Source organism: Haplochromis burtoni, unplaced genomic scaffold, assembly GCF_018398535.1.
Source record: "Haplochromis burtoni strain Fernald_Lab_line unplaced genomic scaffold, NCSU_Asbu1 Contig_201, whole genome shotgun sequence".
Taxonomy (NCBI): Eukaryota; Metazoa; Chordata; class Actinopteri; order Cichliformes; family Cichlidae; genus Haplochromis; species Haplochromis burtoni.
In genome coordinates this window covers 264,777-278,019 of record NW_024582562.1, presented here as the reverse complement: position 1 = coordinate 278,019, position 13,243 = coordinate 264,777, and the positions used below count along the sequence as shown (strand labels likewise).

Below are 13,243 nucleotides of genomic sequence, written 5' to 3'. Positions count from 1 at the left end.
AGGAACCACAGTGATGACAATGACGGCGTTTGACGCGGACGACCCGAACACAGACAACGCCGTTCTGCGCTACAACATCGTCAAACAGTCTCCAGACAAACCTTCACCGAACATGTTCTACATTGATGCAGAAAGAGGAGACATCGTCACAGTTATAGCTCCCACGTTACTTGACAGAGAGGTGGGTTAACTCGGCAAATCTGTTCCTGTGTTTGTGGTGTGGGCCTCTGCACTGAGCGATACTCAGCGGTGTGGTGTTGGTGGTCAGGAAGTTGTCACGAGGCTTAAACGTGTCACTGGAGTTTCTGAAACGAAGCATCCATTCATTCCCAACGTGTCGCCTGTGCTGCCGGCAGACTCAAGAAACCACGTAGTCGGCGTCTGTGTGTCGTGTAAGCCGCTTCGGTGTTTGTGTGTGCCTTTGTGTGAGGGAGCACCGGCGCGTTCCAGCTAGCAGGCGCAGTAGCTAGACGAGCGCCTTTCCATTTCCCCGTAAAACCAGAGCGACACAACGGGATGATTGCTTTTCCAGCAGGGTGACGAATGCCAGAACATCGATTGGCTCCGCTGGTGGAAGAGGAATATTAGCTGTTGTCAGACACTTAGCGAATAGTTTAATTGAGGTGATACACACTCATCCGTCGACTCTGGTGGTGTCCAACATCCCGAAAGCTAAAAACCTCCCATCCGGAACTGTTGGAGCCGTGGTGACTAACTGCCCTGATGAGCCAATCCCTGAGCTACAGTAGACCGTTTAATAGAAGCCTAATTAATTAAAAGGAGGATGAAATGAGATGTAATCGATGCAGTGTGCAGTGTTGCTGCTTTTGTGAGGTGAATAAGAAATCATCCAAGAGATACACAGCTGGTGGTTTTTCCTGGTGTAATAGGAGGATGAAAGTGAGACTTCCAGGATATTTCAAAAGATAATGCTCCAGTAGAGTGTAGAAAAAACAGCAACAATAACACTGCTTCTCTAATGTCTGCAGCCAAGATTTATTACACCACTAACAGGCTAATGTTCAAAAAAGCAGCTGAATGCCTTTGAAGAAGGCAGAATTTTTCACCTTTTCTCTTCATTTTTAAACTCCTGAATTTCGTAGCATGTACTGTAAAATAACCAGTAACGCAACTCAAACTAACTCGCGTCCATATGTAAAGCTGAAGTCCAGCTGGAAATACAATTATTTCAGCTTTAAGCTTTAACGCCTTGGTGGTCGTTAATACTGCATTTCTCCATGTGCATGATAGGTTATAGGTTTTTGAAAAGATCATGTAATGCACTTGATTTGCACTTATTTTGATCAACAAATGTTAAAGAACTTGGACTCGGAGGGAAGGATTCTAAGAAGTCGTGTAAAAGAGAGCATAGCATTCAAGTGTTTTGATGTTTGAAGCAATGAGTCAGTTTTATGCTGCCGTGCAGGATCGTCAGAGTCCTCGAAAATGTTTAAATGGGCTCAAAGAAAAAGAAGTGAAACAAGTTTATTTCTATAATAAACAAATCATGACAAATATATGTATGTGAGAGCTCTTTGTGGTATTAATAGTCACATGAAAAGCCTAAAACAACATATATGATTGAAAAGAGGGCAGGTGGAAGAGCAGAAAGGGTACCTTAAAACTGTCCACATCGAGGTCTGACGAAATTTAGACGCAGCCACTTTAGCACGTCGTCATGACTCTGACGCCAGCTCGATGCAGTTTAGCTCCATCTGCCAATATAGTTTTTAAATACAGCATGTCTTTTGTATGTCTGCAATATTCTGCTTTGCAACAAAGGCAAAACACCAAATGGATAGGAGAAACAAAAATATTCCCTATGTTCTTCAAATTCCTCAGACATAATTCAGGTGGCGCTATAAGTGTATTTGGATAGACACCTCACCTGCCCCAGGGAAGCAAAAAGCAATCCGGAGAAAATTGGAAAATCAATTTTGTCACATTGAAATCAGTTTGATTTTCCCTCTAGTGCTTTCTCTGAGGCGTAAAATCCTGTCTTGATATGCACATTTATTCCAGCACTCTCTGTTTTTCTCCTCACTTTATTGTAGACATGTCTCCCCTTGCCGTCTGATATTATTCTGACACGCGAGGTTGTTGGATCAATGGCAGGCTGTAATTTCTGACGGCTGGTAATGCTGCAGGGATGAGGCCATTTTCTTAAGTTAGAAAAGATCAAAGAGTTTTTGTATTTTTCACTGGATTTACATGGAAATCACTGTTAATGAGTCTGCGTTGCAAAAATGTCCCTCTTCACCTGCTGTCCTCTGAAGCAGGGCCGTGCAGAGTGCAGTTACTACAAGACTCAAGCACTATTCGTACGGTACACATCAAAACTGCACGTCACTGGATGCTAATCAATACAGGGTTCCACCTTCCTTAGTCTCCATGAAGGCGAGCACGAGACTGTCGATGTGTTTTCTTCCTCTGTGCGATTCAGCATGCACATCTATGAGTGTTTGTCGGTAAGAATAGCTCAGATAAGCTTAAATTAATAAATTATCTGTTCAGAGAAAACAAAACACCTTGTGAGATAGTGGCGCTTCATGCTGCGCACATCTTCCTGCTGATCCTTCATCCTGCACAAAAAAATAATCTCACTATCTCATTTATCAGTCTAACCATAGTTTCATCAGTCAGCTGTGCTTTCATGCACTGCCTCCCGTTGTCACAGCTGTACTGCAGCACATTCTTTTTAAAGGCTTGTGAACTAAAGGAGCAGAAATTTGAATCAGAAAAAAGCAAAGAAACCTGCAAAGGTGGCGGGCGGCAGGAAGGGGTGCACTGAAATCTCCCTTTGTCTTCAAAATCACATCTGAATTTTAATCAGGTGTACTGCTTTGGCTCTTTTTGCTGTGAAGGACTGGATCTAGAGTCTGACCTACCAGTTTTCTGTCTTTTAGAGCTGTAAGTCATAAATATGTGCTCATCATAAAACTCGATATTTTATAAAATAAAATGCTTCTAGTTAGTGGACAAAGCTTTTCAAAACAAATAAAATCACGCTGAAAATGATTTGCAATACATTTCCATCCATCTGGGGCATCTTTAGCATTAGGCTGCTGGGGGGGCAGCGGCCAAGGCAGAGAAGCCCAGACCTCCCTCTCCCAGGAGAGCTCAGAGTTATAATCTCTCCAGCATGTCCTGGGTCTGCCCTGGGGCCTCCCACAGTGAGGGATTCCCAGAACATCTAATGGATGTTCTCCTTTCAGTCACTACCCAGAGCTCGTGACCACAGATGACCGTAGGGACATGGGTTGGCCGTTAAATTGAGAGCTTCGCTTTTACACTCAGCTCGTTTCACCAGTACAGCGTCTGCATCACTACAGCTGCAGCACCAATCCGTCTGTCGATGTCACGCTCCCCTCTCCCCTCAGTCAACAAGCCCCTGAGATATTCCTCCACTTGGGGTGGCAACTCGTCCCCCAATCCTGGCTGGGCACGCCACCCTTTTTCGGCTGAGGACCATGGCCTCAGGCTTGGAGGTGCCAATTTTCATTCCCGCTGCTTCACTCTCAGACTCGCACTGCTCCAATGTGAGCTAGAGGCCACCGCCTGATGAAGCTGACAGAACCACATCATCTGTGAATGCCAGACACGAAATTCTGAGACCACCCGAGTGGTACCCATGCACCACCCATGTTTGCGTGGGTTCTCTCCGGGTACTCTGGCTTCCTCCCGCAGTCCAAAGACATGCAGTTCACTGCGTTAGGTTAACTGATGAATCTAAATGACCCATAGGTGTGAATGTGAGTGCGAATGGTTGTCTGTCTGTGTGTTAGCCCCGTGACAAACTGGGGACCTGTCCAGGGCGTACCCCGCCTCTCACCCTGTGGTAGCTGGGATAGTCTCCAGCGGCCCCACGACCTTGACAAAGACAAGCAGAAGAGAAGGGATGGACAGTATATTTCACTTTAGCGCATGTGTTATGCTAGACAAGCTGTTTGGTATTTGTTACAATTTTGGAGAGATATATCTCTGAGGCCGATCAGCTGCTCATCCATCATATTTGTGGCAACCAACTAATCGATTGATGCATTTCTGGTTTAGTCTTATTTATACTGTGTTCTGAGTTACGCTGAATGCATTTGAACAGTGTAAGTAGAGATGTGTGTATACGGTTTTCTATTCTAGGGACGTCTTCTTACAGACACCAGGCAGAGACGTTCTCAGAAGTAATGAAATAAGAAAACTGAGAAGGGTTCCCAGTGTTTTTGGCTTGAATATATTTGTTACAGGGCACACACACCAGTCATTCTGATCTCTTTTAGTCCATGGAGTGTCCGTGTGCTGGCTGGTTGTAACTGGAGAGGACAGACTGCTAATGGCAGTGTGACTTTCTGACTCCCTAATGCTCTCCGGCCAATCTGGGAGCTGTCACTGCTCAGGATAGCCAATCGATAGAGTTGACCGACCCCTTCGCCCCTCTCATGTCTTACAAAGGTGAATTACATGGAGGGAAGAGGATGTCTGCTTGTGTGTGTGTGTATTGCCACTGAATTGTGATGTTTGCAGTGATATAAATGAAACTTTGCTTCTTGATGTGTTATGTTTGGTGAATCAGCCAAATTAAGGCACATCTTAACAGTTCCCATTTTTAAGGTAAATTTAATTTTTAAAGTACTTTTGAAAACTGTTTTGACTGCTCTGAAAATGAGAGTGGAAAAGAAATTTGATTAGCATCGAGTCTACAACCTGTTTTACCGTCTACGCAGGTTGGGGATCTCCAGGCCTCGATGGCCGGCAGGTTTTGTGTCCTTGATCCAACACAGCTGATTTAAATGGCTAAATGACCTCCTCAACATGTCTTGAAGTTCTCCAGAGTAGGGCTGCCACAAACGATTATTTTGATAGTCGACTAGTCACCGATTATTTTTGCGATTAGTCAACTAATCAGATCATCATCCATTGGACATAAAACAACAGCTTATTGCACCAGCAGCATCTGCTCTTATATAACTATCATTAGCTTACAGCTTTAAGTGTTTCAGGTATGTGCTAACTAAAAATAAAGACAAGATGATAGTTTATTAAATTTTAATGAAGTTTGCAGGTTGTTTTGGTGGAGTTTAATAAACTCAGCCGATTTACTCAGGAACAAATAAAATACTAAAAAAAAGCCAAACAATAACATGTTTAAGTTATCTAAGTGACTCATATATCATGTTTAACCTGAGTAGTGAGTGGGTTTGAAAACGATTTGCCGGGAGTCCGGTGTTCTCACGGCGCTAGTGACCTAGCCCCCGGCTAACTATCGAGCTAGTGGGTAACAGACGTCTCCGAAAACGTCGGAGCGCTTTTGAAAATATGTGGTGTCCTGATAAACTGAGCAGATATTTGAGGTTTACACAGCTACATTCTCGCCTGAAAATATGTTAAACGTTTATTTTGTGACCCAGAAAGAATAATAAGAGTAATATTAAAACTAACTAGCTGCCGCCATTGTTGGAAACTGAGCTGGGCTGCGCTATGAATTCTGGGACACAGCTTCTTCTTCTTCTTCGGGGTTTAACGGCAGGTGGCATCCTTGTACATGCAGTGCTGCCATCTTCTGTTTCAGTCCGTTATTACACTCTTAAATCCTGCTATTATTCCTGCGTCTTTTGCGATCTTACAAAGCTTCAAACGACGCGTCGACTATTAAATCAGTCGTCGGCGATTTTGATAGTCGACGTAATCGTGACTAGTCGACTAATCGTGGCAGCCCTACTCCAGAGGCCTGGTAACGAACTCATTTGGTCTCTGTTGACGTGACGGTTTATGTGCTGGGCACCGTAAGCACTGAGATTAGGACCTGTGCTGTAAATGTGTTTACATGTCATTATTCACTCTCTTATGCTTAACTAGTGCAGATCTCGAGTGACAGGTAAATGGATGCACACACTTATCCCTGATCAGTGCAGAAAGCAATGGCGGCTGTAAGTAAAGCGACCCGCTGTTTGTTTAGCGCGACCTTGGCAACACGCTTCCTGACAGCGTTCGGCTGATAAGAAAGCGAATCCCGTCTAATGGCTTATTTGGCTCTGTGGCTGGAGTGGCTACATGCCGGTGTGTTGGGATGAATGAAACCTGAAACTTTGGCAGGTTCCACTTTAAGGGGAAACTGCATTCGTTTTCTCCATCGCCACTGTTGTGATCCCCTGTACTCCCCCCACCCCCTCGCTCCCTTCTCCCTATGCTGTCATGTACATCACATTGTTTTCTTGGTTATTTTCATTTTGTGTTATTTTCTCTCTTCTCGCCGCCTTACTGTCTATCTCTGTTTTTTCCCATCAGCCTTGCCTCCCCTTCTCTGTCAACACTTCACTGTGGACATCCAATTACTCGCAGGTCATAGCATAGTGATTCCATTCAGAGCAGCACCATTCAGCGCAGGCCTCAAACAGCCATTCAAATTACATCCTTGGCCGCCTTCAGAGTTGCCGCTCTGCAAAATGTTGTTTTCAAACATTTCTGGGGCCACCACCTAATCTGATCTCCCGAACATAATTGAATGTCAGTCGTCACATAAAGATGGTTGCCTCTCTTCAATTAGCATCTCGTTTCCTCGTGTCACAGCAACGAGACAAAGCAGACAGAGAAATATTTACTCCTCCCAGGTAGAGGCCGGAGAGAGTTATTATATTATGTCATTTATATGCAAATAATACAGCACAGGGAACACATTGATAAGATTTCATTACAGCAGATTTGATGTACACTTCAGTTTATAAACTCCCTTCATTCTCCTATTATGATCTGCAGATTGGTAAGGTGTGAGTAGATGAGTCGGACAAAGACAGATGCAGGACGGTATGGACTCACGTGTAGGGATGGGTACCAGTATCCGGTGCCATGATGGCACCAGTTCTGACATAGACGGTAGTAACCAGACCGAAAAGCAGAGCACATTTCGGTGCTTTATTTCGGTGCTTTTTTTCCCTGAGCTGTGATGCACTTTAGATTCTAGCCAATCATTTTACGTTTCGGAGGATAGTAGGCGGGCCCAGGTACGTACTTTATTTTAGAGCAGAGCTACAGATTAAAAATGCCCAAGGCGAAGCGGTCAAAAGTCTGGCTGTACTTCACAGCAAAAGATGCAAACTCAGCAGCAACAAGTGCTTTAAGCTGATACTGTGATACTGTCAAAGGAGGTAACACCTCGAATCTGATGAAACACCTGGCGACGCATAGCGTTTTGTTAAAAGCCGAGAAATGCGCCGTATTTGATAGCTTGCTGCGAGACCTCACACCGAGCACAGCAAAAAGGCTAAAATGACCAAAGAAAAAGTGGAAAACAATTAAACATGAGAGGTTTTTGGACAAAGTTTGTGTTTTTTCCATTGTTTAAGCACTGCTTCCAGCCAAGAGTGATGCCATAAATCCGCTATAGCTGCAGAAAAGGCTAACATTGTTATCTTTTTACAAAAAAACAGCTGAACATGAGAGGTTTTTGGACCAATTTTGTGTTCTCCATTCGTTAAGCACCGGTTCGAGCACTGTTTAAGCACCGGCACCGTTTCAAAAGTACCGGTTTGGTACTGGTATTGGATAAAACCTAAACGATACCCATCACTACTCACGTGTAGGTTCTCAGAGGGCGCGGGAATCCGAACAGGTTCAGCTCTTTTTGGCTGGCAAGAAAGAGACGCCATCAGAAGGTTCTGACTCAGTATGTGCTAGGAGATGCAACTTAATAGAGAAATGAGAGTGGAGGAGAGCTAACGTGATCATGAGTGGCAGAATGGAGAACAAATTTAGAAGCGGCAGAGTGGTTTTATTGATAGCTGCAACAATGAATACAAGGCACTTTGTATTCACTGCTTACTGAAATGTTTTTCAGGGCTGTCTTTAGCCACAAGCTTTGAGAGTTTTGTGGAAGTAATTTAGAGTTCTTATAAAACTGGCCTCAGTATAAAGACCTGAGTGAACTACAGCCAGTCTGGACTACAGGTAACGTGAAATATATTCAGAGGTCTCGTATTTCCTCGTTAAATCCCTGTTGAATACCTTCTGAAGCTAATTTCAATGAATTTAGAAAAGTTGGAGGCATCTGAGACAAGGGGGCAGCTTTTCACTCCCTGATAGTTTTGTTAGTGATTAACATGCTGATCTTTGAGACTGATTACTGTAATCAAGGTAAAGCTGTGTTAGCCTGAACGCGTGTCCGTATAGACGCGCTGCTCTCCTTCAATATCTGAAATGAATTGAGATTGGGACTACATTAATAATCTGGAAGCAAAATCGCAGTATACAGTAGATTTCTTATCTGATTGTTAACGTCACGTCTGTGAGTTGTACAACTTTAAGGGGCGGGCAGAGACATCTTCACCCATCAACAAACGGATGAAGAAACAGTCTCAGCACATCCATCATTCGCCACAGTAAAGGTCATATAACAATAAGCAGAACACAGTTTGGGTTGGAGGGGAAGCTTAATATCTGGCATATTCATTCTTGGCACATGGATGCAGCGTCTGCTCCCCTAACTTCAGTTGTAGTATCTGGTATGTACTGTGTACGCAGCATTTGTGCAGTTTACCTTTGGATGTGTTCATGCATCCATTTATATAAGATAAACTGATAGTGTTCAGGCTCACTGTAACCACTCCCCCTTATTATGTTTTAAAGGTATCCATTTATGTATTTATTTACTTACCTGTTTTTATTATAATATAGTTTCACACCTGGTTTTAGTCCCTTCATTTGGATCGAAGTGGTTTAAAAAAGGTCAGTTTTGCCTGTGAAGCAGCAAGAAGTCCAAACCAATTACAGTCACACTTGCTCACGCATACGTGATGGCTTTTAACTGAGAAACGAAGCCTAGAGAAGAAAGTGAAACACATGAGTACATTACCAAGAGATCCCATTATAAAGAATGTTACTGCAGTGTCTCCCATGGCCAGTAGCCAGACGTCTGGCAGCTGTAATCAATACAGTGTAGTTGGTGTGAACCCAACCACCTCACTCTCTCTTGTTCTTCCCTGAAATGAACAAGGTGAACACCGTTCACGGGCATTGATGAAATACAGCGCTCTTATTTTCCGTCTTCATCTCAGTCCTTCCTCTCTTCAGCCTCCTCCTCTTCCTGCCTTCCACTCCTCTATCATGCCTCTGTCCAGTTGCATTAGTGAGGAAATGAGATTCCCCCTAATTAATTAGATCTCCGAGTGCTAAAGATGGAGATTACACCCCAATGAAGGTTAGAGGTGTCAATCACAGTTTTTTTTTTCTCAAGCTGAGCGTTCCTCGAGATAAATTGAGCCCCCTGGGCATTGTGGGTAAAAAAAAAAGTGTGTTGTTAATCTTTGTTTTTTTCTCTCTCTCTCTTGCTTTAATTGAGTCTTGCAGACACTACTCAATGAAAGTCTGGGACCAGAGAGAAAACAACGTGGGAAATTATATGTCCCCTGACAAGCAGAGACGAGAGGCACAGTTTGAAAAGATGAGAGAGAGAAAATGAAAATAAAAGGGATGAAGGTGAAAAATTGGATCATTAAGATACTAAGAGGGCGGAACAATGGAGACTAATAGGACAGGACAACCAGAGAGAGAGGAAGGCAGGCAATCCAAATTACTCCAAATTAAAATAATCTTTGTGCATGCAGTGAGACAGCCATCACTGTAGGTTATTGATATTTCCTGATCAATTTATTAATAAATTAAAAAAACAGTTAAACATGTTTGTGATTTTTTTTCTTTTCTTTTAATTTTATTTTTTTCTTTTAACCAGTTCTTTGTTCTTGGGTAACAGAGAAAACACGACATTACTGGATTTTCTTAGCAAATACTGTCTGTGGTTTGCAGGAGAGCAATGCTTCACTGCTGCATACGTTCAGTCATCCCAGCTATAATAACTCTTCAAATATCTATAATTTATGCTCACAAGGCCACGAGGGTGGAGACACTGCAGCAACACGTTCAGTTCAAATTCTGAAACATCCGAAGACGGTCGATGAAGAAAAAGTCGTTGTTATAAAGGGGGATCAGATGGCACCCGGCAGGACGCCCAGTTTTAAAGTGCGGTAAAAAAATATTTGCCTCCTTCCTTATTTGTTGTTTTGTTTTTTACACTTTTTTCAAAATAACATTTTTCAGCTTGAATATTAGACAAATGTAACCTAAGTCTAACCTAAGTGATAGAGCTGCATGGAACCTCTCGCCAGAGTTTTATGAAACAAGTAGATACTTTTTTTGAACACACACACACAAATGTAACCTAAGTCTAAATGAAATCATCATTTAAAAACATTTAAAATTTGTTTTTAAATGATGATTTCATTTATTATTGGAAAAACATGATCTGAACCTACCTGGGCCTTGTTGAAAGAGTAAATCAGTAATAAAAACCTGGTTGTGTCAACGGTGGCAAAAGAGTTGCAATGAGAGTTCATCGATGACTCATCCATGCAGTCACAAAATAACTCAGATTATCTAAAGTCTGCAGGCCTCACTTATCTAAGTTACGATCAATGTTCGTGATTCAACAATGACAAAAACATCCATGTGAGAGTTGGAAGGTTGAAACTGCTGCTGACGAAAAGAGCACAAAGGCTCATCTGCCAAAAGACCTCTTTAATGATTTTTAAATGGTAAATGGCCTGTATTTATATAGCGCTTTACTAGTCCCTAAGGACCCCAAAGCGCTTTACACATCCAGTCATCCACACATTCACACACTGGTGATGGCAGCTACATTGTAGCCACAGCCACCCTGGGGCGCACTGACAGAGGCGAGGCTGCCGGACACTGGCGCCACCGGGCCCTCTGACCACCACCAGTAGGCAACGGGTGAAGTGTCTTGCCCAAGGACACAACGACCGAGACTGTCCAAGCCGGGGCTCGAACCGGCAACCTTCCGATTACAAGGCGAACTCCCAACTCTTGAGCCACGATCGCCCTGATTTTTAAGACTTTTGGGAAAATATTTTGTGGACTCACAAGACAAAAGTTTTAACTTTTTGGAAGGTTTGAGTCTCTTTACATCTGCCCTAAAACTAATAGAGTCAGAAAGGGTTTTATTGCCAAATGTTATTTTTTTTCAGAATCAACGCAGTATTTTATAATAAAGAAAATCATACCGACAGTCAAACATGGTGCTGATAGTGTGATAGTCCGGGCTGCTTTACTCCTTCAGGACAATTCGCTGTAATTGATGGAAACATGAATTCTGTGTTTTACCAGAAAAGGAGAGTGTCTGACCATCAGTACGTGCCCTGAAGCTCAAGCAGGACAATGACTCAAACACATCAGCAAGTCCATCAAAACGAAGGTTTGGTGTAACAGTCTGGACCTAAATCCTATTGATACGCTTTTAGACAAGCCTGTCATGTTTGGACCCCCCAGTGTGGCTGAATTAAAGCAATTCTGCAAAGAAATGTGCAAAATTCCTTCGGTGCAATGTGAAAGACTCGTTACCAGTTATGAGAACTACTTGACTGCAATTCACGTATCTGTTTTATGGGGCAAATACTTTTCCACATAGGACCAGGTAGGTTTAGGTCTTGTCTAATAATCTTAGTCAGTTCTGTTTTTTTTTTTACTTCCGCTCTCTCAATTAATTTGTCAGTTAATTTTTTAAGTGCTTTTCTTAAGACTGAATTCAGATCAGGACTACATTTAGAGTAGCAATAATCTGGAAGACAAAATTGCAGCACACAAATGTCACGGACGCAGGACTCTGAATGACTAAAGGTCGCAGCTTTATTTCTGGAGAACATTCGAACATGAAATACAAGAAAACTAAACTAGGAACTAGAATCATGAGGCTCCAACTAGAACACAAAACCAGGAGACAGAGAACCAGAACATTACCAGAAGCACGGTGAGGGTACGATGTGACAAAGGGAAAACACAGGGCTTAAATGCACAGGTGAGACAATGAGACGATGGGGGACAGCTGGGACAGATCCGACAGGATGAGACAAAGGAAACAAAACAGAATACACTGACATAAGACTATCAAAGTAAAACAGGAAGCACAAGACATTGGCAAAGACACAGACTCAGAGACACGACTGAGTGGATGTGCAACACAGGGAAGACACAGTGACCGAAACTATGAGCTGGAACTACAAATATAATATGAACAGAAAACCAGAGCCATGTGTATCCTAGTCCTGCATAGCTTTGGTTTTGGCTAATATCTATCTTGCTATCGTGTGCAGGTATCGACTGCCTGAATGAAGAATGCTTGTGAAATCCTTAATTAGGTTAAACACTGTAGTAGGTGTAAAATGTTATGTGTGTCTAGAATAGCATAATGCACTATCTGGCCTCACGAACCGTTAGCGTCACGACTGCAACTTTGTGAGATTTAAAAATGCATAATTTCTATTAAACAAAGCTAAAGTGTCAGCGGGCTCTAGATATTAGCAGAGCACAAATATTGGCTCGTTCAAATGACTATGCACACAGAATAAAAAAAAAGAAAAACAGAAGACCTTTTTAAAATTCCAAAGTAATCTGCGAGTGCGGAGTGGATTCTGACTTTTCCTGTGTCCTAAGGAGGTACTGAAAGGGCAGCGGAGAAAAGGAAGTAGGAAAAGACAGCAGGGTGAGACCTGAATAATTAGGATGAGTCGACTGCTTGCTCGGAGGAAAACGTCTGTGCTAAGTGGAAGCGAGAGCTTCACTAATGTCAGAGAGGTCCCGGTGACGCTACGCTGTCATTATGTTTAGAGAGGGCATCGCCACTCTTACCGCCCTCTTCATGGCTCTTCCTCTACCTTCCGACTTTCTCCTTTTGTCTGTGCTTCCTGTGTCATTTCATCCTTCGTCTGCCTCCCCTCATTCCTCTGATTCACCCCTTATTTTTTCCATCCTCATTGACCTCAGGATAAAGAGTATTTGTCAACAGCTCTTACTCTTCATTGAACCTCCACCCTACAATGGCACTTCAGGCGCGAATTAATTTTACCCTGTCTCTGTGAGAAAGCGCATTGATTGGAAAAGTTTGTTGTTGTGTCCTGAGTACTTTTTTATTGTCCCCTTTCCCATGCTGGTTTCTCCTGCTGATGAAACTGGGCTTGGTTCATTGCCTCTGTTAGAGCTGAAAAAATACAGTCGGGCACATCTCTCTTTAGGTCTCAATCGAAGCAGCCACAGTGTAAAGATCATTCAAAGTGCAGCACTTTGCTTCACAGAGACATAGATCAGCATGTACATCTATGCTGCTGCACGATCTGCAGTATGGATTTGTATTGTAAAAGAGAGAATAAGCAGAGGAAGTTGTCATTAGCACAAATGCTGCCATATGTGC

At 42.9% G+C, this 13,243-nt stretch overlaps 1 protein-coding gene across 2 annotated transcripts in view; it reads left to right on the top strand.

Moving 5' to 3' along the window:
• Positions 1-13,243, top strand: part of LOC102299304 (cadherin 13, H-cadherin (heart)) — a 227,279-nt gene that overhangs the window by 97,247 nt on the left and 116,789 nt on the right. For both annotated transcript variants that reach the window (XM_042226214.1, XM_005935766.3), the window contains exon 5: positions 3-181. In XM_042226214.1, coding sequence (XP_042082148.1) covers positions 3-181 — 179 coding nt within the window. The remainder of the gene's footprint in view (positions 1-2; positions 182-13,243) is intronic.